This window comes from Apiospora kogelbergensis (assembly GCF_038363985.1).
Source record: "Apiospora kogelbergensis strain CBS 113332 chromosome Unknown utg000002l_segment0_segment0, whole genome shotgun sequence".
NCBI lineage: Eukaryota > Fungi > Ascomycota > Sordariomycetes > Amphisphaeriales > Apiosporaceae > Apiospora > Apiospora kogelbergensis.
Genome location: NW_027117419.1, coordinates 1204573 through 1230793, shown reverse-complemented (window position 1 = coordinate 1230793; position 26221 = coordinate 1204573). Strand labels below are relative to the sequence as shown.

General features: G+C 52.7%; 7 protein-coding genes across 7 annotated transcripts; 3 read left to right on the top strand and 4 right to left on the bottom strand.

Annotated features, from left to right (window-relative positions):
* Positions 1 to 5991: 5991 nt before the first annotated feature.
* PG998_003272 (uncharacterized protein) lies at positions 5992 to 7516 on the bottom strand (the record flags this gene model as incomplete). The annotated part of the gene is made up of 2 exons (XM_066870090.1): positions 5992 to 6066; positions 6158 to 7516. 2 exons carry the CDS (start codon positions 7514 to 7516, stop codon positions 5992 to 5994), a joined length of 1434 nt encoding a protein of 477 aa, XP_066733840.1.
* Positions 7517 to 8031: 515 nt separating this feature from the next.
* PG998_003271 (Folic acid synthesis protein fol1) lies at positions 8032 to 9637 on the bottom strand (the record flags this gene model as incomplete). The annotated part of the gene is made up of 2 exons (XM_066870089.1): positions 8032 to 9207; positions 9272 to 9637. Coding segments are annotated over 2 exons (1542 nt in total), but the record flags the coding sequence as incomplete, so codon positions are not given.
* A 987-nt stretch (positions 9638 to 10624) lies between these two features.
* PG998_003270 (nitronate monooxygenase) lies at positions 10625 to 11880 on the top strand (the record flags this gene model as incomplete). The annotated part of the gene is made up of 3 exons (XM_066870088.1): positions 10625 to 10637; positions 10706 to 10967; positions 11031 to 11880. The coding sequence occupies 3 exons, from the start codon at positions 10625 to 10627 to the stop codon at positions 11878 to 11880; spliced, it is 1125 nt and encodes a 374-aa protein (XP_066733838.1).
* A 556-nt stretch (positions 11881 to 12436) lies between these two features.
* PG998_003269 (NAD(P)-binding protein) lies at positions 12437 to 13333 on the top strand (the record flags this gene model as incomplete). Its single annotated transcript, XM_066870087.1, has 1 exon — positions 12437 to 13333. One exon carries the CDS (start codon positions 12437 to 12439, stop codon positions 13331 to 13333), a length of 897 nt encoding a protein of 298 aa, XP_066733837.1.
* Positions 13334 to 13630: 297 nt separating this feature from the next.
* Positions 13631 to 14673, bottom strand: PG998_003268 (uncharacterized protein; the record flags this gene model as incomplete). Its single annotated transcript, XM_066870086.1, has 5 exons — positions 13631 to 13651; positions 13711 to 13826; positions 13929 to 14041; positions 14136 to 14336; positions 14528 to 14673. 5 exons carry the CDS (start codon positions 14671 to 14673, stop codon positions 13631 to 13633), a joined length of 597 nt encoding a protein of 198 aa, XP_066733836.1.
* An 869-nt stretch (positions 14674 to 15542) lies between these two features.
* PG998_003267 (uncharacterized protein) lies at positions 15543 to 16603 on the bottom strand (the record flags this gene model as incomplete). The annotated part of the gene is made up of 3 exons (XM_066870085.1): positions 15543 to 16304; positions 16354 to 16383; positions 16457 to 16603. 3 exons carry the CDS (start codon positions 16601 to 16603, stop codon positions 15543 to 15545), a joined length of 939 nt encoding a protein of 312 aa, XP_066733835.1.
* A 1231-nt stretch (positions 16604 to 17834) lies between these two features.
* Positions 17835 to 25003, top strand: PG998_003266 (uncharacterized protein; the record flags this gene model as incomplete). Its single annotated transcript, XM_066870084.1, has 17 exons — positions 17835 to 18035; positions 18138 to 18675; positions 18732 to 19099; positions 19153 to 19369; positions 19423 to 19635; positions 19922 to 20202; positions 20266 to 20439; positions 20531 to 20663; positions 20723 to 21007; positions 21123 to 21246; positions 21299 to 21370; positions 21430 to 21596; positions 21652 to 21817; positions 21870 to 22412; positions 22471 to 22851; positions 22918 to 23121; positions 23662 to 25003. 17 exons carry the CDS (start codon positions 17835 to 17837, stop codon positions 25001 to 25003), a joined length of 5409 nt encoding a protein of 1802 aa, XP_066733834.1.
* Between the last annotated feature and the right edge of the window lie 1218 nt (positions 25004 to 26221).

Here is a 26221-nt window from a genome sequence, read left to right as displayed (position 1 = left end):
GTTCGATGTGTTCAATGGCATCGTCCAGCTTCTGCAAGCCGGGGACTAGGACATACGAGGGTTGTGATTGAGGAAGCGAAAGAAGGGGCTAGATTAGACATCGTTGCTTTGCTAGGTCCGGCGCCAATCTCGAAGAGGAATCGGCATGGGGAAGTGGAGCCTCTCCGAAGTCGACAGGAAGTACTTTATTCAAGACACATAGAATAAAAACTCGACTTGAGTATATTTAAAGAAATAACCACGACACGAAGCACGGTAACTGTCAAGTTTCAAGCATAGTGGCTCGGGACTGGGGAGAAGCCACTTCTCTGATGGGGGTTGGCGTTGGCTAACTGACGGATCTACAGTGGACGGATGGCTAGGCCAGGTGCTAGGGACGTAAAATGGCCCCTCACCTCACCTAACCTCAACCATCTTACGCGGGCCAAGCCGAGAAACTCAGTCCGTCCCTCCCACTGCAACCTCAAGCTTCTAGAAGAAAGAAGACGGAATTCAGACCAGGTAAGGGGCTACCAAGTGAATCTAGCGGGCAGTTGGTTGTGTATCATATCAATCAGTACGAATCATTCCGGACCGACCAAACCTCTCCCCGTGCCAATACCCAAGTAGGTACAAGTTTGTTCACTTCGTTGGATATTTTATTAGTGATACAAGGCAATGTTGGAAGCCCCTCAACTCCTTGATTACATACTTACTTACATGTGTAGCCACACGCGCACACCGTTAGGTCGTACTACTAGCCAATTGCAGCAGAGCATCAGCAAGCATCGACCGGTAAGACTTGAGCGCACTCGCGCCTTACCCGAGTCGGAATGGGACGACTTGGCCGACTCAGACGTTGGATCTCGTTGGCAGGCTGTCGCTTCCACCAACCTTAAAATCATGAATGCGAAGCTTTGAGGCGACGACTGCTGGACTGGCCCGCCCAAGCCGCTTGATAAAAGGGGGATCGAACTGGGCGTCGGAGGCCCTGCTGCGGAAACGGGGCTAAAGCTTGTCGGATGCTTTTGCAGCTTCAGGCGCACTAGCGGCCATCCGCCTAATATCTACCTACTTACATACTATGCCATGCCATGTTCAAGGAGGGGGTTGGATTCGAGAAGCGAAAGCCGTGGATCGAGTACACTCCATACTGGATCGAAGATTGGCTACCGAGGGATGGTATCACCTATTTCTGATATACATTCACGCTCCGTCGACGGCTGACTTGTAACTGTGAATTCTAGAATGATCTGGGGGCGGGTGGACGACGAGACCTCCTCAGCCCTGCTTGGTCTCAATTGCAGGTGGTTATCAATATGTGCTGCTGCGCCTGGTACCATTCACAAGTACCAAACTCCTCTAGCGAGTGTCTACAGTAAGTAGCTGACCAATTCTGCCGGGCACTCTGTTTCTCAGGAATACCTACGGGGTAATTCGGCGCTGTTTTTCTCAGCAGGGCGGCTGCCACAGCAGTTGACCAAGAGCCAAGTGAGAAAATATCAGTTTATGATTATGACTCGACATGCAGCCAGCCAAGGGCCTTCTCAAGTTACGCAAAGCCCCCAGCACCTGCGCCAAATCCTGCAGCTTCCCGAACAGCCTTGGCCAGACTGAGGTGCCAGGCCTGGCTCATTGTTGTCCACACGGATCTCGGCGAGTCCAAAACCCACTGCAAATTACGGAACAGCAAGTGACCAAACTGTACATGAGACAGATGAGATGCCCTCCGGTATGTAGACATGAACAGTCAGATATTCTTGGGGTGCTCACTTTACACGGCGGCGGCGGCCCTATACATGATTAATCTGACCTCTTGATCAGCCCTGGATATGGATATACAGCCCAGGCGACGATTACGTGTTCACTCGAGCTGCAGGGTGACGAAGGCAATGCTCACTAGTAAACTGTAAATCTTGACCGACTTGCTCAAGAGGAAGCCAATGAGTTGCTGACAGCATAGTGCAACAGACCGGGCCATCATCGCCAGGCAGACGTTTGAGAGATGGACGATCTGCTTATTCCGGCACGGCTCTGCTGCAGTGGTACTGAGGGTCATACCCGAAGCACAAGAACTCTGCAAGGAGGCGCATCCTCATTGGTATCTGGTTGCCACAGTCGAGGTGATTGGGCTCCCCTGCAATTTAACCTCCGTGGCCAATGGCAGCATACCATCTCAAATCATGCATGCAGCAACTCCATAGGAACAAACACCTATCCTTCCCCCCGAAGACCAGCCAAGCGGATTAGGAGCATTTCACTTCTCGTTTTCTCCTCCTTTTACACACTACATACATATCGGTATTGCCATGTTCCTCGTCATTGACTGGACTGGCAGACAGTTCGAGTTTGAGACCCGCATGCAAGCTGGTATAGGATTGTCCAAATCTCTCTGCACCATGACGCGAGACGAGAATTCAATAAGTGCTCTGTATCCCATCTGCCGGCATGTGGTTGCTGGAAATCAGGCCATTTATCTCAACTTGAAGCGTTGGTTTCCTGGTATTGTTGCTCAAGATCTCAACTTCAAGGGGCTAGCGCTCTTTTCAGGCCTCACTTTCCGCATCTGTTCGCTTCCTATTTCCGAATACGGCAGGGTCTCAATCTCTATCAACCTCTCCAGCCCAAATATTTCCCAAGGTCATCATCCTGGGCTGGGTTCCATTCACTCTAGAACCTGTATTCTGCATCTAGACACCCAGAGCATAGAAAGCTGCAGGGCATGTGATTGCGCCTCAACTTGAAAGGCTGGGAAAATGAAGGTCACTCAACTCATAGATCCGTGTATTGGACTTGATTCAGATCTTGAGATCAGATTTGTATACAGCCTTTGAGCCCGCCACTGCACCGAGAAGCAGCCCTATGCCCGTCGGCATATGAAGTAAAGTATGGGACAGCACAACGATAGGTACTTGGGCACACACAATATGGACGGGGACCATATGACTATGAGCGGTAGGCCCTCTCTGCTTTTCCAGGGAGTCTCCCGGGTACCAAAGGAGATGGTGCCGACCGCCCAACTACTATTACCGCGACTCAAATGTCCCGCACGTCTCGGTTTCCTGTTTTCATTTCGATGGGAGACGTCGCGTCAAGCCTCTCGTTTTGTCACATCCTCCATCAGCACTATTTTTGGTGAAATCTACTAAAAACGCAGCTTTCCGCGCACTGAGCCCTCTTGAGGCAAACAATGTCATCACGCGTAGGAATAAGCAAAGCAGCACACGGTCGTCTAAACCCAGTTGATTAATGGCATTATGTCTAAGTAGGTAGCTGAAGCTGATGCCAATAGCAATGAAGCATTTGCAAATATTGTTTCCATCTCTGTGTGCCTCTCTTTAGTAGAGCCTGTCGGGAGTTCCAGTAGAGCGGGGAGAGCAGGCGGTCCCCTCGTTCGGGATTACCCGACCTGGAATGCAAGGAGAGACTGAACATGTACCGTGGACTCCTGTCAAGAACCTGGGAAGTTCCTTACAGATACTCTGGCAGCGCCATGTCTCATAGCACCTGGCTGCTTCTGCTCAGTGACCAATGAGTCAACATGAAGCCCGAAAGAGCATTATCTCAGCTCATCTATACGGTACAAGACAAGTCTAAATCGCAGACCAGGCTATGCTTGGTTCAATCTTGATCCGCCGGTAGGCCTCCTAGAAAAGTGACATGCCAGGCAAGCCAAAGGACTCGAATCTGTTTGAACACGAACGGGGTACTCCCAGAGTTCGCTCTGCAGCAAGCAAGCAAGGCGGCCTCTGCGCCCTGGGCGAGGCAATCTTGCCTTATCCTTACCGGTACCCTCCGCTGGGTGTTCAGTAATCACCCGGTCAGTCCTATCGAAGATCGATAGGCGGAGGAGTGAGGGATGGGGATGGTACCTGCCACCATAGTAGACTACACATCCATACACATACATGTCTACTGGTGTCTGTTTGGTTACTTTTCTGCCGTTGGGTAAGTACTTATCCTCCACGAGCCAGGGAATAGACAGGAGATAACACATCCCCAATCCAAATCCGGCTTGAGCACCCGCCATTCATCCTGCCCCCGTTACACCAACAGAAGCCTGCCGGTCATCGTTCTTGCTTGACGCAAACACACAAAGCGCGCGTACACATAACGGCCTGCATGGCATGGTGAACAGCTCTTTTGTTTCTGCCAAGAGAACACCACGATGTAGGACCCAGATCTGCCCAACGTCGAGAGTTCGATGGAGGATCAGAGGGTAGGGAATAGAGAATCAAGATGCTGTCCCGTCTACCCGGTAATTAGACGCGGGCCATAATTCCACATATCGACAGATGCTTTGGATCCTGGCTGGAAATAAACCAACATTTGCCGATGAGCTCAGCTCCCCAAAGAACTCCCGTCCGTCCGTTCTAGTTGCATTCGCGTGCTCCATTGGTTATCCTGCCGAAGAGGCACCACCAGCAATTCCAACGCGTACCATCACATTCCGAAACCCCCCATCATGGAGAGCCCCTGGGGCTAGCCCCTGAAAGAAACACCCAATCCTCCTCCCCAGTAAGCGACGACCAAAGATACCAACCCGAATCGCTACGACCGCAGGGCCCGACCTCTTCCATCATCATGACGGGGCCACTCCTCCTCCCCCTAAAAGGCTCATGGGGCTAAAGAGAAACGTGATACAGGGCACGAGGTACCCAACGGAAGATAGAAACTGTTTTCTCTGTCCCACCAACATCACAAGCCTAGCCTGGAGGCCTGCGACCCACCCGCCACATTCCACGAAACGATCACATCGTCCTGGCCTTTTCCCCACAGGGCTCAGAGAATAGCCTTTGGGAGGGAGAGGGGGTGCAAAGAAACAACGATGGGAGGGCACCCAGGACACCGAGATAGACATTCTGAACCCTTCGTCCCCAGTCCAACGCTGAGAAACTCTTCTTCTTCTTGCTGATTCCCCCCAATGCCTGGGCCGGCGAGGCGAGATTGAGAAGAGAGCAGCATGCCAGTTTTCTCCCCAGTCTTCACCCAGTTTCCCCGGCCGACACCCTGGGGGCGCCAACAACGGGACTGTGCATGCGCTACTCGGCGCGCGCGCTACAGGAGGGAAATAGAAACAGCAGCAGCAGAAGTGGACGGCGTGTGTAAGTGTGTGTGTCTCGGGAAGATGACGCGGTCCCGAAGAAAAACAGAAGACAGACTAGAGGATAGCAAACAAACAAAAACAAGGCTCTCCTCTCTTCTATCCTCTCCGCTCAGTGGACGGGTAGACGCCGAAACAAAAAGAATCTCGGTCACTCCCTCTCTTGATCGTTCTCTGACGAATAGTAAGAATGGAAAGAAGGAGTTTGCGAAGATCAAACTGAGAAAAATGAAAAATGATTAGTTAGCCGAGAACATCCCCCTCTGTCTCTCTCTCCTTCTATCTCGCTAGCTCGTAGTGGCCCTAACCAACCAAGGAATATTCCCGTCTTTTCTCCCACGTTCTTCGACTTCTTAACGCGGAAAGGAGGGAGGGGCGTGTGTGTGGAATTCTCGGTTATGCTGCCGCCCTGTCTTTTCCCACCGAGGAGTTTATTTGCCAGGACCAGGACCAGGACCAGGACCTCGCATTCGTCTACATTTGGTGGAAGATCGGGCCAACGTGCAAGTGCCGCCCTGGCCATGTGTAGGCCACAGTTGTCAGTCTGCCTAGTTGGCCTGTCACGTACCGGGTTTGGTCCGGACGTTTGGTCCGGGCATGTGCCTGTCGCCCACTGCCATGACCGTGCTTTGTGGCAAACTAAATGATGAGTACTCCATAGCAGCATTCACTACTTGCCTTGGAGACATGACCATTTGTCAAAATTTCTCTGTCGGGTGCGAATTGATGGGATATACTGTGAAGTATTATTCACATCTGTCTAATGGTTCTAGTATTCTTGCAAAGAAAGAAAATTCCATGCCTGTCTCTCATCTATTATGTTCTGGGTCGTATTGATGTCAACCCTAGTGTGACCGTTTCCCGGGTTTCTAAATGGCATTTCCTGGGGATTGGTGTCTATATGTGTTCTACAAGGAAGCTTGGCTGGCCATAAGGCTGCCTACGACCGTGAATGAAAGGATCGGCGATATAAGATAGGATGTCTGCAATAATCGGCTCATTAGTCATAAACGAACGCGTAAATGTACTCAAGGAAGAAAAAGTAAGAGGTTGCTTTGAATCATCGTGACTTACCGTAAGTAGTTTTGCAATAGAAGCCTCCTCGCTCTCTCCGGCGCCGCTGACCTGGACCATGGCGATCAACTTCGTCGCGGACGGGCCTACGGGCATGAGCATCATGGCGAACCGTAGCATGGGGTCGTCTCCAAGCAAACCCGTTAGGGACGCAAGCCCGTAGACGACGCCTATCGACACGCCGGTCCATAGAACGAAGCGCACAAATAGAATGAAGCCTACTGTAGCAGTAGCGCTCGGTTGTTTGTTGGACGACTTGGCGACCTCTTGGCCCTGGCTTTGACCGCGTTCGGTGCTGCTAATGCTACCCTGCGCCTTCTTCTTCCCCTGGAGAGACGAGTACAGCGACACGCCCGCGACCACGACGGGTAGAGGGACAAAGATGCCGCCAATCTTCTTCAGGGGCGCGGTGAGCCAGGCGGTAAAGATGCCGCCGTCGTTCGCGTCGTTGAAGAAGGCGCGGTGCAGGGCCGGCACCAGGCCGATGACGGCGCCCAGGATGGCGCCGAGAAGCGGCGCGTTGAAGAAGTCGGACGCGAGGGTGAGCCACCACCTGGCACGTGGGCTGAGCCTGGCCCACTGCCTTTGCGTGACCAACGTCACTCGCCTCCTCGGCGGCCTGCCTATGGATCCTCCCGAGGCCTTCTTAGCCGCTTTGGAAAGGAAGAAACAGGTGCTCGAAGCAGACGCGGAGGCGAACGGGTTCACGGAGCGTAACGCGTCGGCTGGGTGCAGAAGCGCGCTTTCCTCGTCAGGCTCCCCTTCGTTGGGTTCGTCGTCATCATCATCATCATCATCATCATCATCTCCAAGATCGCTCTTTTCCTCGTCGGGGCCGTGCTCCGTGTCGATCAGGCGCGGGCCTACCGCAAAGGTCAAGCAATTGGAGACGGTCGAGAAGACGAGAAAGTAAGCCTCTGCGCGCCCGACGGCCTGGCTCGTGGACTCCCCGGCGCCTATCAGCGTTTGGAGGATACCGGTGTCAGCCAGGGCCCCGATGAGCAGCAGCGGGTAGCTCGTCGAATTGTTGAACATGACGGCGACCATGGTCCAGTCGGGCATGCCGAGCACGCGGTGCGCGAACAAGCCGAGGAGGAACGAGAGCAGGTGGCACGCCAGCGCCCAGACCAGGACGATGCCGTACCGGCCCACCGAGCCTGCCTCCAGATCGGCCCCGATCTTGGTGATCAGCAGTGCCGGCAGGAAGAGGCGCACACACAGCTTGGAAATGGGCTTCGTGTTGCTGGCATCGAGGATCTTCCATCGCGCGGCAATGGCGCCGCAGCTTATGATCAGCAGGACTGACAGACTGGCTTGTATGGCCCCAAGAAAGGACTCGGAAAGTCCGGTGGGCGCCATCTTATTCAGTCTCTGGTTGAGAAGCACTCGTGGATATCGAGTCTCCTAAGGGACTGAAGTAGTTAATTGTACGATGTTCGTGCCAGAATTTTGCTCGGCAACAGCCATATGAAATCTTATCGGTGGATCGTGAATGACGTCCCCTGGCATTTACGTCATCGATGCCGCTAAAGCGCACGATAGTTGCGATCTAAGGAGTTTGATAATCAAGCACCTTGAACTGAGTTCTCGATTGACCTGGAGACAAAAATGGGGTTTCGGTTCCATCCTTCAATATATCTGGCCAAGAAGGAGCAACTATCTCAAGAATATATACCAATGTTGAATAGGCCAAAATGTCCACCTCACCATAAATGGTCAACGAGATTTGCTATACCTTGACGCCATGAATCCGGTGCCGGAGACCGAAATCTTGAGCATCGAATTCCTTTTTCTTTTCTGTTCTGTCCCAAGTGCAAACTCATAGCACTGGGTTAAAATCGCAGGCCTACTCTGTGCTGAGGCAGTGTAGACGATTAATACCTCCAGATGGCGTCAGCCATCTTGACCACCTGTCCCATTTCGGTGACATCATGCACCCTTACAATATCGGCACCGCCCTGGACTGCAGCTGCCACTGTCGTAGCCGTGCCAAAAATTCGGTCCATTGGTTTCGGAACCCCAGTAATCTTGCCGATGAAGCTCTTCCGGCTCGAGCCTAACAGCCAAGGGAATCCTTCAAGCCCGGGCCAGTTCCGTAGCTCGTCGAAATGGCGCAAGACATGTAGATTCTGCTCGCCCACCTTGGCAAATCCAAGACCGGGGTCCAGGATGATGCGCCATCTCCGGATCCCAGCTGCCTCGGCCTCGGCGACCCGCTCCAAGAGCTCTCGGGCGATAGTTGGCACAATCCCATCCGGGTAGTCGTTAAGCTTACTCATGGTTCCCGGGTTTCCGCGCATATGCATCAGACAGACTGTCTTGCCCAGCTGTGCCATGGTAGAAAGCATGCGGGGGTCGAGCTGCCCAGCGGAGATGTCATTGACGATGTCTGCGCCTGCTTTGACGGCTGCCTCTGCGACGCTGGCGCGGTACGTATCAACACTGATTGCTACTTCGTGAGTCTCCGGTATGCTGCGAATAAGCTCGATAACGGGAATGACGCGACTGATCTCTTCATCTGCGGTGATGTCGGGCGTGCCAGGCGAACTTGATTGGCCACCGATATCAATCATGGTGGCTCCGCCACGAATAAATGCACGAACGGTATCTCTCAGCGAGTCCGGAGTATGGATGCCTCCATCAGAGAATGAGTCAGGGGTAATATTCAAGATAGCCATCACCTGAGTCTTCCTCGTTGCCTTGAGTGCCGTCAAGGGTTTCACCGAGGAGCAGATCGGAGTCATAGTAGAGAGTGGCTCTTTCGATGGTGGTAGGTCATTGAGATAGTCCTGAACCAGCCGCCAAGGCCTGTCTGGGTAGATGGCTTTCGTGGGGATGAGTTCGGCCAGGGGTCGCAGCACAAAGTCACGCTCAGGGATACCGATATGGGGAATCTTTAACCTCTCGTGATCAACCTTCTCGTTTTCATAAAGGAGAACGTCCAGGTCAATGTTCCGTGGTCCCTTGTCAATGACCTTTTTACGTCCCATGGAGTTTTCGATGGCTTGCAATTGATCCAGGAGAGGGAGCGGTTCGAGATCAGTCTCGACCTAGATGGATACTTATCTTTAGCCATGGCTGTCAAGCTTGCGCAGAAAAGGTCGTTGAACACACCTCGCAGGCTCCATTGACGAATCTATCTTGGTCCAGGACGTACATGGGTTCGGTTTCCCACAGGCTACTGGTCCTCTTCACCTTGATACCCCGAGCATCCAGCTCCCTGCAGGCCTGCTCGATCATAGCCACACGATCGCCTAGATTACTGCCCAAAGCGACGTAAGCCTTGCGCTTTGGAGCGGGTGCCGAAGCAGCCGCGGCACTGCAAGCGCAGCCTCCGGACGAACAGCCATGGTTTCTGTGACAGCTCTGATCCATGGCGGACTTAGTGAGTCGCGGACCAGAAGGCCGCGAAAACAAGCTGGAGGTTGATGCGGGTCGAAAGCGGCGCGAACAGGCGCTCCATGCTCGGGGGAAACAGGAAGCTTCATCAGAGGACGGACAATGAAACGAAGGGCAAACCAACCCCTGATTGTCTATGACTCAGAAACAACGGAGCACTCTTGATGGGCATCGTAAGCACAATGGCATTTTGAGCGGGAAAAAAATCGAAAGTTCAGGGTCCTCTTTAGCACCGATATCCTCCCACGACGGTCCGAGTGGGGCGCCCATCGTCAGCAGAAAAGAAAGTCCGTTCACTCCTCTGCCAGTCTGTTGCTTAATTATGCCAGATGTGTCTTAGCTGCTTTGCATAGGGCATGCCAATGCAAGCAAGGAGACGGAAATCAGCGTCGGTCTCCTCTCCCGCTGATCGCACTCAATTGCACCATCTTCCATTTGCGGCGACTGCATCATGGAAGAGTACGATGGACAACCGTCATCTCCGAAGCGCACGCAATGGCAACACTTTATCGAATGGGATGTTTCAAAATGTGGACCGGTCTTAAGTTTACTGCCTCAAGGTTCCCGCATTCGGGCCTGAGATTGGCAGACTGGCGAGGTTGAGACGCGGCGCGCACCTCCAAGTGACCCCAAGCAGAACAAGTGACACCCGACCTGCTCTGGGCCTCGGCATTCCTGGCGGCTGGGTGGGGGCTCTGACCTTCCCATGCCTTGCCATGCCGCCATCGCTAACCGCAACCACTCTAGCCCGTGGACATCGCTAACATGATCCTCGGCCTACGCCTCTGATGCCACTAGGTCCCATACAGCTTCCCCAGATTCTACCTTCCAAAGCCGTTCGACTCCGCTGCATCGTTGCAATCGGAACCAAAGCCGCGAAACCCATCCATATATAGAGCCGGCCCCTATTCGTTTCAACTGACTTTCTGGCAGTCCATTTCTCTTCCTTCCCTCTTCTGCGCTTCGCTTCATCCGACCTGATCCCTCTACCAACGACGTCTGCATCCAAACCTCTTACCCCAACAACGTAACGTACACAGTCCCGGAACATATTCCGCATAGATCAAGATGGCATCCCCTCGTACGTTTCGGCTCCCTTTCGCGTCGCGCAACCTTGACAGCCGCTAATTCTCATTTCGCGACATGCAGAGAAGATTCGAACGGCCGTTACCGATCTTTTCAAGATCAACCACCCGATCATGCTGGCTGGCATGAACGTTGCCGCAGGCCCGAAGCTGGCCGCCGCCGTTACCAACGCCGGCGGACTCGGTGTCATTGGTGGCATGAGTTACAGCCCCGAAATGTTGAAGGAGCAGATCGACGAGCTCAAGTCCTACTTGAACGACAAGAACGCGCCGTTTGGCATTGACCTGCTGCTGCCCCAGGTCGGCGGTAACGCCAGAAAAACAAAGTACGCCGATCTAGAAACCGGCTGGAGAAGACGACTGGAGATGCTAACGCTGCTGTTTTCTAGCTACGATTACACAAAGGGCAAACTGAACGAACTCGTCGACGTCATCATCGATTCCGGCGCAAAGCTGTTCGTTTCCGCTGTGGGTGTGCCGCCAAAGGCGGTAGTCGACCGTTTACACAAAGCCGGCATCTTCTACATGAACATGGTGGGACACCCTAAGCATGTCCAGAAGTGCCTCGATATCGGATGCGACATCATCTGCGCCCAGGGTGGTGAGGGAGGCGGTCACACTGGCGATGTTCCCACCACCGTTCTGATCCCGGCCTGCGTAGAGCTCTGCAAGAAGTCCAAGAGCCCGTTGACAGGGAAGCCAGCCCTTGTGATTGCCGCAGGTGGTATTCACAACGGCAACATGCTTGCCGCCTCTCTCATGATGGGCGCTAGCGCCGTCTGGGTCGGTACCCGTTTCATTCTGGCCGACGAGGCGGGCGCTCCCGAGTCCCACAAGGAGGCTGTCCGGACTGCCAGCTTTGACGACACGATTCGCACCCTCATCTTCACTGGTCGGCCGCTGCGCGTCCGAACGAACCCCTACATTGAGAACTGGGAGAATGAGCGGAGAGATGAGTTGAAGGAACTGACAGGAAAGGGAGTCTTGCCTTACGAGGCGGATCTCGAGAAGGTCATGAATGGCAGCGGCGAGAAGCCTCCGGGTGTCGAGGAGGCCGCCGCGGAGAGCGACGACGACGATGCCGTTGACGACTTGATGGAGCAGTTCCGGCCCTACCTGATGGGCAAGTGCTCTGCTCTTGTCAATGAGCAAAAGAGCGCCAAAGCCATTGTGGACGAGTTCATCACCGACGCCACAGCTGCAATGAGCCAGGGTACTAAGATGCTGGCCAAGTTGTAGAGTCAACTCTGCTCTGTTTGATGAATCAAGGTACTTTAGCGCAGCAAATAAATTGTACATACAATTTTATTAATTTATTTCCACTTATTCGAATGTACTGGATGGTCCTTCAGCAGGCATAGTGAGAAGTCGCCCCCTATTGATTGGTCTTGGTGGTTTGGTGAACATTTATCGTTGCGATATCTGGAGTTCTGAGAGGAACAGCAATCGGGGGTTATTGCATCATTTCCAGCTCGATAGCATCCAACATGTGCATTCACGGCATTGGCTTTTGACTATGAATGCAATTCATGTCTCATCGTCGATGACAGGAGCAAACGTTCCTAGAAATCGAATGCAGGTGTGACCCACTGGTGTTCTCTACGTCATCACCATCCAGGCCCCCAACAAACGCAAGCCAACTATAAAGCCCTTAAGCTGGCATCGCGCCTACGGATGCTCTGACATGTCTATGAACTCATTGTTCTAAAGTGACTCTTTCTTCCTAGGAATTCTCTACATTTTGAGGTCAGAAAACTCACATATCACCCGTATTTACAACAACACACCACTGAATATGGCCGAGACACACCAATTCGATGTTTCCAAACTCTTCGGCGTCAAGGGCTATGTCGCCGTTGTGACGGGAGGAGGCACCGGTATCGGTTTGATGGCCGCGCAGGCTCTCGCACAAAACGGCGCAAAGGTGTACATCACAGGCCGGCGGATGGAAGCCCTGAAGACGGCGGCCGAAACCCACGACCCCAAGTCCGGCAACGGCGGCCAGATCATCCCCGCGGGACCCTGTGACGTGACCAAGAAGGACGAGCTTGAGAAGTTGGTGGCCGAGATCGGGGAGAAGGAGAAATACATTCACCTGCTCTTCTGCAACGCGGGCGTGTCGGGCCCCAAGGCTGAGCCCAAGCACGAGGACGCTGAGGACCTCAAAGCCGAGCTGTGGGACAAGGAGTCGGCTGAGGCGTGGGCCACGACCTTCGAGGTGGACGTGACGTCGGTTTACTTCACGACAGTGGCGTTCCTGCCCCTCCTCCAGGCCGGCACGCGCCTGAAGGGCGGGCCCCTCGAGCCCTTCGCGCCCAGCGTCATTACCACTAGCTCCATGTCGGGGCTCATGCGGCACGCACAGGGCCATTTCAGCTACAACGCGGCCAAGGGCGCGACGGTGCATCTTTCGAAGCTCATGTCGGCCGAGTTCCAGAAGGCTGGCATCCGCGTCAACTCGATCGCGCCCGGCTACTTCCCCTCGGAGATGACGGCCAAGGAGAGCGACGAGAACCAGAAGAGCCACCTCGCTCCCGAGAAGATCCAGGACAAGCAGCACGTCCCGCTCATGCGCGCCGGCCGCGAGGAGGAGATGGGCATGACGGTCCTGTACCTGGCCAAGAATCAGTACGTCAACGGCGAGATTATCGCGGTTGACGGTGGCGTGCTCAACGTACTGGCCGGGCGCTAAATTTTGGGCTTATATCTAAAGAATGCGGCGTTGGGATGGATTACAAAATTGATATTGAACCTAGTCAAGGCGTTGGCTGGCGTTTTGACAATTGAGATATGCCACCAAGAGGGGCAGCCATTAGTTGACGCATTCGCAACAGACTTACATCAGTTATCTGGCGATGAAGTTTACAACATCTGAGATGCATGAAGTTAATGGAGAATCATGAGCACCATCAAATGGACTATCTGGTTTTTCACAAATGATACCATCCAACTCGATGTGATTGGACATGTTGAGTCACTGATAGATATATCAAACAACAAGCGACTGTAACTACTTGAGTGTCTAAGCAACGCTAACTCCGCGTAATAGACCCCTGAGGGCATAGATACGTCAACCTTCTCTACGCCCCTCATTTCGTCACCACACAGGATTGGCCGGGGTAATATCAATGCATCCTCTCCTCGCGGCCATCTAACCAACTCGTACAATTGACGCAGCGCACCGCCTATGTATGAAAAAGTTTTAACGACCGTTGCGGGAATTCTCCAGCTATAAGCCTGAAGGGATCAACTTGCCTTGTCGCTGATGTATTTTTTGCAGTACCGACATTTGACGGTATGCTTGATGATGGGGTCGTTCGAGAAGTACTGGTATAGGCTCGCCAAGCCATACAGCGCCAATCCGATTCCGAGAAAGTTGATGAATTTGTTTATGAAGATGCTGTACGCAGGGGAGCCAGCCAGTCAATGCCGGTACTGAAGAATGATCTTTTTGCTAGCCATAAACACGGAGGGGCCACGGCATCGGCACTTACCCATAGGCCAGGACGACGGCGCCGTCGAGCTGCGCTTGGGCCAGCGTGGTATAGCCGTCCAGCTCGTCGTAGCTGGGACCGGCCTTCAACACGGCGAACTTCTCGTCCATGTTGCGGTTGAGCGGCAGCAGGACCGAGATGGGCGGCAGCAGGATATCGCTGACGAACGAGGTCGTGAGCGTGGTGAAGGTCGACGCAAGACTATATTGCGATCCACGGGTCAGCCGCTCTCATCCTCAGGCTTTTGGTGGTGGTGATGGCAGTGGCTGCATGGCATCTTTTTGGCGCTGTTGATGCCTATAGCATCCGCCACGATAGGACCAGACACCAGGCAGTAGTTGGGGGCCATCGCCTGACTACGCTACGGGTTGGGGTGCGCGAGGGATACTGACATTAGACCAACTGCTATTTCCAGTATATTGTCGTTGAAGGCGAAGTCCAGGAAGTCTTGGAAAACGCGGCGCGCTTGTCGCTCGCCTCGCTCGACTCGGTCGAGAAGTTCCCTGCGACCACGGTCATCGTCGTCTAAGCGCGGCATTATACGCAGGGTGACGGCAGGCGTCCAACGTTTTTTTTCGGAGGGTAGAGAGAACAAGGGCTCTCAGTTTTTCCCTCGAGCGATTCCGTTAATGATACAGAGCAAATGACTCAAGAATGAAAGAGATATATCTTTGTGATGCACGATGGTAATGCCAGGGATGGGTTGTGACAGCGGCGCGCATTGTGGACCCTTCGTCCGATCAGTGGACAAGTGCAGCTCTAGGGCCTTAATAGTGCAGGAACCGGCGGCTTGGGCACTGCAGGGGAGGCTGGTCACGGTGGGCGGTGGGCAGTGGGTTAAGACTTCACCAAGAGATATATGTATGCGTTGTTGCACCAACCACGTGCTGATTCGCTGCTGATTAGAATATCAAACCCTCAATCGGAATGCACTTGACGTGGATCGTGGATCGTCGTGGCGGTGGTGTCGTTTCCACGTCGGCTCTGGCGGTGGGTTACTAGTCAACGTTGATCTACGCCCACTTTACTTGCCTACAGCGTTGGCCGAGACAGGCGCATCCCTGAGAATGGCAGGCACCGACGGATGTCAACAGTCAACAGTGGGCTTATGTAAATATGTCTTATGTATTAACAATCTAATTGGCGTGAACTATCTTCTAGCAAGAAGTCTTCCATATAGTTGGAGAATAAAAGAAACAATGAAATCAGGGTATAATCGTGTAAACCAAATCGTCGAACGTCATGAACCATATCTATGTGCTCAAACCTGGAGCTCTCATCGTGTGAAAAGGCCATACCGCCATACCAATAACATGCCTTGAATCATAAACCAACCAATCTGGTTGTTCGTCAAGGCTCCCCGGACACCCACTTCATTACCATCGTCAATCGTTGCCTGGGCCAGATTTACACCCGAGAGTGATTCTTCTCGTAGCTCGCACGCTCCTTGTTGCTTCTGCGCTGTCTTCTAGGAACGCCGCTCCGGCGGTTCTTCAGCCAGATGGCGATCCAAGAGACCAAAGCGATGACAATGGACCCGAACGCGACCCAGGTGATGATCATGAACTTCCCACCCGCCTTTGCGGAAATACCCACGTCGTCGCCCTTGTCGTTGATTTCCGAAGCCCCCTTCTTGGCGATGGCGGTCGAGATGGCACTAGCAATGCCGAGAGCCAAGGTGGCCAGCGTGGCGGTGATGGCGCTGGCTACGGAAAACATGGTGCTGGGGCCGATGATGAGAGCCCCGATGCACAGGAGGAATACAATTCCCGAAAAGCCGATGCCGATGACGTAGAGGACGAAGATGGCCAGGAGGAAGCCGTTCAGGTAGTTGATGGCCTCCTGGATGCCGTCTGGGATCTTCAGATCGGCAGGGTTGAGATCCAGGGGCCCCACTTCGATCTCGCGATCGAGCACCGAAGACAGATTGAACTGGAAGCCGGCCTCCGTCTTGGTGCAGTTGGTCTGGTTGAACCAGGCGCCGGGCGACGTGGCATTGGGCGCGTAGTTGCCCTCGCAAGCATTCATGACGTGCAGGGAATACCACTGCGAGATGCCCAGCTCGGCCGAGAGCTTGTCGGCGATGTCGTTGCCAATCTCGTTCAGCTCGTCCGTGATGGATGATTCGAGGGTCGCCACCACGCTGCTGAAGAAGCCGCCGATGCCTCCCTTTATCGGTCGTGGTTGGCTCGGAGCCTCCAGTGGTCTTGGTCGGGACCAGATCGTGACCAAAGTTAGACATGTTGATCTGTTCAGTCCCCGTGAGTAAGTAGTTATACGTGGATGGGCATAGCTGCATCGTGCCAGGCATTTTGACTTACGGATATGACATGGTAGTCCTCCATTTGTCCAGGCTTGGAGCCGGCGAAAAGCGCTACTAAGGCGAGCGCGAATGCGGCTGCCGAGAATATCAAAGGGCATAGCACGAAGGCTCGGCCAGCGGATTTGCTAGTCCCCCGAGAGCGCATTTTGGCAGCTTGGGTTATATTGATAAGCGAGGAATAAGGTGATGCTGATGCTGTCTGTGTAGCTTAGTAGTAGTGTCTCAAGAGGAAGACGACACAATAGGGCAGATCGAGGTGAGCAAGCGGAGATAACTTAGGTTGGACGGAGTCTCCATATAGGTAAGGTTTGAGGACAAAGAAGCATGCTGTGAATATATATCCAATCCGCCTGGGCCCAAGCCAACAGGTTGGGAATCCAGGCTAGCAAGCCATGATGCAATGCATGAAGGCGGTTCAGATCTTGCCCACCACCCACTTTCCTCTGAGACCCTGGTTGTACAAGGTTCAAGACATTGGGATACCCACCCATCGAGCTTGCATCGTGGCAGGCCGGCAGACCGCCGCTCTGCTGGAGTGGGCTTGGTATAAGGACATAAGGAAACAACATACCAGAAATGTCCTTTCCGCCCAATTTGATTGGCCTTGGGCCGACGGTGCGTCATCAGGGTCTTCAGGGGGTGGTGGAAGGTGGGCATGGCCAATTTGCCAGAATTTCGGCCTATCCCTGCAACAAACAGGTTCTACCCCGGACCCAGCCACGCCGGTCCAGAAAACAAGAGCCAAACGTCACCAAGACTTGGCGTCCGCTTGAAACATCTACACCTGGCCCAAGGCCCTTCACCGGACGCGCTGCTATTGACATCTATTCCTGTCCCAGGAGGCCTGGCGCCAACGATAGTCGAATGTCGCCGAGAATATGGAAGAGCGCCTAGGTCATGACTTGTCATTACTGACCATGTCTGATTCCACTTCAGTGTCGAATCATGGTTCGGCTGTGGTGGTAAGTATATAAGGCACCATCCAAGACGGCTCGAGCCCTTCGTTATTTACCTGGGTGTGAACTCAAAGCAGCTGTCTGTGTTCGCGTCTTATCCCATCGCATCGAGCATAGCGCATGGGCTTGATCTGGCTCAGCTGCCCAGGTAGGATTAGCGATCTTACTGCCTGATAGATCTCATCTCGCTTCATCTGTGCACTTACTGCAACATCTCCCATCCTGATTGGAGGGAAGATCGGCTTATCATCCGCGCTCGCTGAATTCTCGTCACGCTGTTGTCAGCTGCAGTATTGATGCCTAGCACGCGAGACAGGCGGGGAAGCACCTAGTCGCGGATGACTTCTGTGACCCTAACGACTCGAATTGACTTTTCCCCGTAGAAGTCTATATCGACATCGATTGAGCAAATACAACAACATGAATGCGACAGCTGCCGTTGGCTGTGCACTGGCTGCCGAGGGCCGGTTTGGGCCGCTGGTGCAAGGATGCCGGGACAATTTTGACTTCACCTTGTCTTTCGAGCAATACATCTTCACCATCCTTCCGGCGTCTGCTTTGCTCATCGCCGCGCCGCTACGGATCTTCCACTTGAGAAGACTTCCAGCCGTCGTTGGGGGAGTCTTCTCCGCCACTTGAAACTCGTGAGACCTTGTCTGATATGGCTACATTATGTCGCAAAGAACTTATGCTAAGTCCGGCTACTAAAATTTCGTCTCGCAGGTCGCCCTCTTATCGCTCTCTGCTCTGCACTTGACTTGTTGCATCGTCTGGGCAATATGGTACCCGACGGGCTCGCCGGTACGCTCTGCAGCGACAGCTGCTGCAAGCATCTCGTTCATAGCCACCCTGTTCGCCTGCGTGCTCTCGTATTCGGAACACGCCAGGTCTGTGAAGCCCTCGTCAACCTTGAATGCATATCTTCTGGTCTCTCTCATCCTGGATGTCGCGACCCTTCGAACGACTTGGCTAAGCCAGCTCCCCGTCTCCATCCGAGCTGTATCTACTATCTCCTTCGGTCTCAAGGCAGGCATTCTCGTGCTTGAAGCCATCGAGAAACGCAGATATATCCTTGACAAAGGCTGTCTTCATAGTCCCGAGGAGACCAGTGGGATTTATAGCCAAGGCCTTTTCTTGTGGCTCAACTCGCTTCTCCGAAATGGGTATCGTCAGCTACTCAAGCCCACTGACTTATTCCCGGTGGAGGAAGGCATGTCTGCTGCCGTATTGGATGACAAGTTCTGGAAGATATGGCACAGCTGTGAGTATATTGGACTATTTCCCTCGAGAAGTCCCACGTACTTATGAACCTTGCAGCCTCTGCATCCTGTAAGCATAGGTTACCAAAGGCTTGCTTTCGTGCACTCCAAATGCCAATTGCCATGACAATACTACCAAGGACCGCCCTGATCGCATTCAACCTCTGTCAGCCTTTGTTGCTCAGTCGATTCTTGACACATCTGCAGAGCACGTCGGAGTCTGTGAATATTGGTTATGGACTTGTTTCGGCATACGGGCTTGTCTATACCGGCATGGCAATTTCTTCGGCTTTCTATTGTAACAGAGCTTCCAGGATGACAACCATGCTCCGCGGAATGCTGGTCTCCGCGGTGTACAGAAAGACCATCGAGAGCAGCATCACTTCTATGGATGAATCCGCACCCGTGACGCTCATGAGTACTGATGTAAGTTCAATGTCGGGCTAGAATATGACTAGAATAGCTGCTAAAGGTAACAGGTCGAAGCCATCGTCAGAGCGGCAAGATTTATCCATGATATATGGGCTGATATTATCCAAATCGCCATTGCCACATGGCTGCTGAGTGTACAAATTGGCCCAGCGGCGGCAGCTCCCATCATGGCTTGTGTTATCGCACTCGGGCTTACCTTCTACATGAGCCCCAAATCCCAAGGGGCAATGGGTGCTTGGAACAAGATGGTTCAACGTCGAGTTGGTAAGTATCATTGGGATGTTGTTTTGAAATACTATGTTCTAATTCACAATTAGGAATTACCTCGAAGATGCTAGGCCATATGAAAGGTGTAAAAATGTCCGGACTCGCCAAGGGTCTCGAGGTATCCATCAATCAACTGAGAGCAGATGAGATCAAAGCTGCCGCGCCGTTCCGCCTGGTCAGTTCGTTGTCCTCCACCATTGCTCAGATTCCTATCCTCCTGGCCCCTGTTGCTACCTTCGCTTTCTTCGCCATCGTAGCTCTCCGTACGGGGCAGACGTTCGAGGCCACAAGACTTTTCTCGTCTCTCTCCTTCGTAATTCTACTGGCTGCGCCCTTGTTCCGGCACCTTGGAGGCGATTTTGGATGCATTTTCAGCACTTGCGTGTTTTGACCGGATTGAGAAATATCTTAACGAACAGTCTCGCCAAGATGGGCGAAGAATGCATATCACACCATCGGGAGGTCCGTCGCAGGGGCGTGGGTCAAGCGAACTCAGGCTATCTGGACGAGACTCTGCATCTTCACTCCACCAAAGATTTGAACTCGTAGATATGCCGGCAAGAAATGCGTCGCCCCAACGAGACGCCAGCAACATCAACGACATCCAATTACAAAACTCGTCTTTCGGGTGGACAGATGACAGCAGATTCGTCCTAGAAAACGTCAGTTTCATCGTGAAGAAGGATCAATTTGTACTCCTGACTGGACCCGTCGCCTCCGGAAAAACCACACTACTGAAGGGAATACTCGGCGAGGTACCGTTCACTTTAGGCACTGTCAAATTGCGTCATCATAAACTATCATGGTGCGACCAGACCCCATGGCTAACGGTAAGTGTTATATTCGTATTTCAACCGGCATCGGTCAGTAACTCATTGCGAATGTGATGTCAGAATGGGACTATACGAAAGAACATCCTTGGGTTTAGCCCCTACAATGCCGAACTGTACGATCAAGTCGTATATGCTTGCGATCTACAGAAGGACTTCGAACAACTTCCAGATGGGGACGAGTCCCTCGTTGGAAGCAAAGGAATATCGTTGAGCGGTGGGCAAAAGCAGCGAGTTGTAAGTCAAAGTCACGAACCTCTTCACAGATAATTCCCCATATTGATCATATAATAAGGCGCTTGCGAGGGCTGTGTACTCGAAACCGCAGATCGCCCTTTTTGATGATATATTCAGCGGGCTCGATGATCACACAGCGAACTCAGTCTGTAAGAGGCTTTTTGGCAACGACGGAGGCCTGCTCCGAGGTTGGGGTACTACCATTATTCTGGCGACGCAGTCCGGTAAGTGAAGTAGATCTCAACTTTGAAGTACTTCTTTCTTACGGAAACCTCTATCACAGCATGTGCCCTTCCCGTGTCTGATCTCATCATTACCATTGGGCAAAAAGGCACCATTGAGGAGATGGGCACCCTGCAAGAAGTCTCGACGCGCCCTGTGTTTGCTAAGCTATTTCCGCCATCCGAGAAACACATCATAAACGACCATGCCGCTAGCAAAGAGTCAGCCTCATCTGCCGGGGACAATCAGTTACCAAAAAGATCGCCCGACGATGACAAACCCACTGACAAGCGTAGGCAACTGGGTGATCATGCAGCGTATGGATTCTACCTGTCGTCCCTCGGGGGTAGTGTTCACTGCCATTCTAGTTGGTCTCGAAGTTTTCAGTACCTTCTTCCAGACTTTCCCCAGTGAGCTACACAACAACATTTCTTCTAGAGGCAAAGCTAATTCTTTCTCAGACGTGTGGCTCAAGTGGTGGGCAGATGCTAGTGCGACTGATGGTAACCACGATATCGGTCTCTATCTTGGTGTCTATGCGGCCTTCCAGGTTGCCGCGATCATCTTCTTCTTTGTTACAACCTGGTACGTTGAACAGACAGCTCAACTTTCTGGAGCCCATGTTAACTGCGGTTAGGTTTGTGCTTCTCAAGGTTATTCACAAATCAGGCCTTGAAATGCATCGCAGATTGCTGCACGCGGTAGTACGGTATGGCAATCCTCCCCTATAAACGGTCGAGACGATGACACCTGAACATGCATGTTTAGGGCTCCCTTATCACTCTTCACCGCCGAAGATACCGGATCAATCACCACAAAGTCTGTATTCGATGGTCTCCAGTCCCAACAACAGTGGCTAATATCACATAGATTCTCTCAGGACTTGGGACAACTTGACCATAACCTGCCAATGGGAATGCTTGTGACCATTAACAGTAAGCAATTTGCTACCACTAGATTACCAGACTTGAAGATGCTGAGTGTGTATAGGCTTCCTCGTTTGCACCGCGCAAGCCGTTCTCATCGCGTCCGCGACATGGTATATAGCCATCAGTTTTCCCATACTAATCGGTGTCATCTACTGCCTTCAAAAGGTTTTCCTGAGGACTTCTCGCCAATTGCGAATACTAGACCTGGAGGAAAAGGCCCCTATCTAGTGAGTATACCAAATGATAATAGTGCGCTACGAGCAAAGCTGATACAGCTAGCACACAATTTATCGAGACGCTGGCAGGCCTCACGACCATCCGGGCCTTCGCATGGGAAAGACCTTCGACCGAGCTAAACCACGATCTCGTCGACCGATCGCAAAAGCCATTTTACCTGCTTCTGATGGTACAGCAGTGGCTGACCCTGGTACTCGACCTGATTGTAGCTTCTCTTGCTCTGCTGGTGGCTGGACTGGCCGTCAGACTGCGTGATACGGTGTCCATTGGATTTATTGGTGTTTCATTAGTGCAACTTATCACGTTTGCCGAGACCGTCAAGATGCTGATTAAATGGTGGACATTGCTCGAGACTTCGATAGGTGCCGTGGCGAGGATCAAGCAGTTCACAGAAGAGTCGCAGGATGAGAACCTGCCAGGTGAGAATCAACCGATTCCAGAAAGTTGGCCTGCTCACGGATCGATGGAAATCTGCAATATATCTGCCTTTTATGGCAAGGGGGTTCGGATGAACAAAGCTTTAGACGACGTGACCATTTCTGTCAAGGCTGGAGAGAAGGTTGGTATTGTAGGAAGAACCGGAAGGTAAGACGCGACATATCACGATCAAACACTCAGATTCCCTTGTTGACACTATTTCTAGCGGCAAGTCTTCCTTACTCCTAACCATGGTCAGGATGCTCGACATCTCGGCTGGGTCCATCAAGGTCGATGGGCTAGATCTTGCTACCCTGTCTCGCGAGGCAGTGCGGTCTCGACTCATCATGATTACGCAAGACCAGTTCTTTCTGCCTGGGACCATGCGACAGAATATCGACCCCTATGAGTCATCGACGGTGGCAGAGATAGTAGCAGTCCTCGAGAAAGTGGGTCTATGGGATGCCATCCAGGAGAAGGGCGGCCTAGACGCTGCTTTTCAGGAGGAAACGCTTAGCCATGGCCAGGGACAGCTCTTCTTCCTCGCCAGGGCGATTTTGAGAAAGGATTGCGGAAAGCTGGTCCTTCTCGACGAGGCAACTAGCAGGTAAGTTGGCCCATATGCTCGCTGCGTGATGGAACTCCAACTTATTATATCTATTTGTATGCGCAGTGTCGATCGGACGACAGAGGCTCGTGTTCAAGAACTCATACGAACCGAGTTTCGCGACCACACCGTTATCGCCATAGCTCATCGGCTAGAGACAATCGCTGACTTTGACCGTGTAGTGGTGTTGGAAAAGGGCTATGTCGTTGAGCAGGGGAAGCCGGATGAGTTGCTTCGAGCCCGAGGGCCATTCACACAGCTATGGAATACGTCTCACTGATTTGCACAGGCAGCGTATGATGAGTGCTCTCAGTAATACAAATGAAATATTGTAGTGTACAGTTTTTAGGCGTCAATTCTCGGAGAGAGTGACGGTGACTCGGTTGAAGCTCGGACCATCACTACGATCATCTCATGCCCGCGCCGCACTCTAGACTCATGAAGCTCCAGCTTACTAGGCCATTTACAAGGACGACTGATGCGACAGATCAAGATGACTCAAACGTCCCCTATTCTCTTCTATTTCATACTCGCACGTTGCCGGCGCTCTCTTCCCCAATCCCCAATTTGCTCGCCCAACTCCTTTAGTTGTCCAGAGCTGAAGGGCTGTTATGCCTAAGAAACGACATCAACCCAAGTACTCCAAGCCGCCGTCAACTGCCCCGCCATCCCTTAGCTATTCGAGGGGATCTTCGTCGCAGACGAACCCTGGTAAGACACTCAAGACAAGACACTGCCACGCGCGACTGCTGCGCATACGATCTTGGTCGGCACGTACTTACTATGACAAAACAGATCATGAACGCTCAGTCAACGATATTCTCTCGGATCTCCGACGGAGCAACCTAAACCCGACCGGCGCATCCCACGGCAGCCTGCTCCCCCAAAACGCACCCAGCGTCCCTCCCCCATCCGCCAGATCTTCCAGATTCCCGACACGCCGGCGCCTCCTCCACGGAGGCCCCAGCGACGAGACCCGAACGGCAGACGAGTTCCCCGGGGACCTCCGCCCCCGCGATCATGGCTGGCCTTGTCGCAATCTAGACATGCGCCGTCTGCCCACCAGCATCCCGAAGCGTCCCACATCCGAAATTGGCCCCTACCAGGCGCCTACTATCCGGAAGATGGCAGTCTGGTCGACGTCACTCTGCGCCATATGGCAACCGATTGGATAATTCAGAAAGATTGGAATAAATTTTATCTGTATACCCTTTCTGGAGTCATGCGATCGGCTTTGTTGTACTACGTTTCCACGCTGCATGAGCGCGGCCTATCCGCTGCTGATATTCGGCTTGTGCTAGGCGGCCCTTCAGAGTCCGAGTTGGCCGAATATGAGTTGGAGAAGCCGGATCTAAACAAGCTCAACAAAGACATCTTCCATTTGGACCTCACTGGCTCGATTGGAAACGGGCTGTCGCTAAAGAGTCTCACAGACCTACTATTCATATCCCAGCGGCAACAACAAGCCGAGGTCCAGGTCCAGGACTCGTGGGACGCCCCAGAGCTGATCTCCCAACCAACCAAGCTTCTGCCGAACCTCACCCATCTCTCCCTTGCCATGTCTCCCAGTTCTACCCGAAGCGCTTCATGGAGGCAGCTTCTCATCCTTGCCAGCAAGCTGCCAACATTGACGCATCTCAACTTATCTGGCTGGCCAGCGCCGTCGTTGACCCCCAATGCGATGGCAGCCAAGGTGGTGTCGCCGGTGACGGGGAGGTCCGCGAATTACGGTGCTACCAATCACTACAGCCATATCTTAGACGATGACTGGTCCGAAGCAGTCCTTATTTTGAGGAAGTTGAGCAAATCCCTCTACAGTCTAGTGTATCTAGATCTCACTGGATGTGGCGATTGGTTTCCTGCCTTGCGGAAGGAGGCGGAAGGAGAGAATTCGACTAGCTCGGTGGATTGGGCCAGCGATTGGGGCAAGATTGAGGTGTTGCGCCTGTGTTCTGGCTATGCAGCAGATCCCGACTCAACCGCCCACTTGTCAAGGCTTTGGGACTGGAAGCGCCAAGCAGTCGTCGTAGAGAAGAATATCAGGTCGCAGAGAGCAGGTCGCGGACGCTTCATCACGGTGGAGATGGATAAACTGCCTGATTTGGTCGAAAGGCCGGCGGCAGTGAATGCTGGTCTAGCTCACAACATATGAACATGTTCAACCAAGGAAGAGCTCTGAGACTGGTTTCACGGCCGGCGATTGGTCAATAGAGTCCGGGGCAGAACATGACCATACTAGCACGGATTGCCGGACGTGGAAACACGGGGTTGGCGATACTCTAGGGTTTGGTCCGATTTGGTCAAGGAGGGACACAACTCGATGTCTCACTTACCCCTTTGTACTCGCAACCGGATATTTGTGGATGTGGTTGTCTCTCCCGCAATGGATAACGCGTTGTTGAACATGTATAGTTGGCAGAAACCGTTAAAAATCCATAACCACGACCTACCTGCCGTACACAGATCGCGATATGTGTCACCGGGCAGCATGCAAGTTTAAGCGAGCAGCGATATGATGGCAAGGCATGTTGATGCGGTAGTACAGAGGGATCCATGGAAGATAGTATGGTTATCGATCGTATTTGAAAATAAAGAACCATTCAACATGCTTGGGCTAAATCTTAACTTTTGTGTCATGTTTGACCTCAGACGCTAGCTTAGATCCCGGGGGCAATCAGTAACAACCAACCGTTCCTGATACAACCCCCTATTTTGGTATTCCCCTGCCTATCCCGCTTGGATTTGCGCTGCGCAGTAGAGGCGAGGATTTCTATACTAGATAAATCATCGGGCTTGTTAGTGAGCATGGGGGAAAGAAAGCATTGCTATTATGCTACATTTTTGGCTCACTCTGCTTACAGGCCTGATTTTGTGTAACGACAGGAAGCTGCTACCCCCGGAGCTTCTTTCAAGACTGTACGTACAAATGGGTGACTGGACGAAAGGTCGGCTTCGTCAATATCAAAGCGTCCGCCTCGCCCGGTAGGTTGAACGAAACGCTGAGATACGGGAACATCAGATGACGTGTATCGACGGGAGCTGTTTGTTTGCTTCCTACCTTTCCAAGGCCATGATCAAAGGGCCGTCCCGGTATGTCAGGTCCAAGACCGGGACCCCAGCGATATTGTGGCATGCTAAATTTGTACCTGCATCTAAGGTGTCGTGTGCATGTGGTTCATATACGGCTGACCGAATACACATATTCTTTCTGCTAACAATCGATATTTGCCATTGTTCTTCCAACTCCAGCTATTCATTCGTCTTATGGTTAGACATGCCGTTACAATCGTGGTTGACCATTGGTTTTAATCATTTTGTACCTTCTTGACAGCTCTCATGTGAACTGTAACAATCACTTGCGAAACCCATT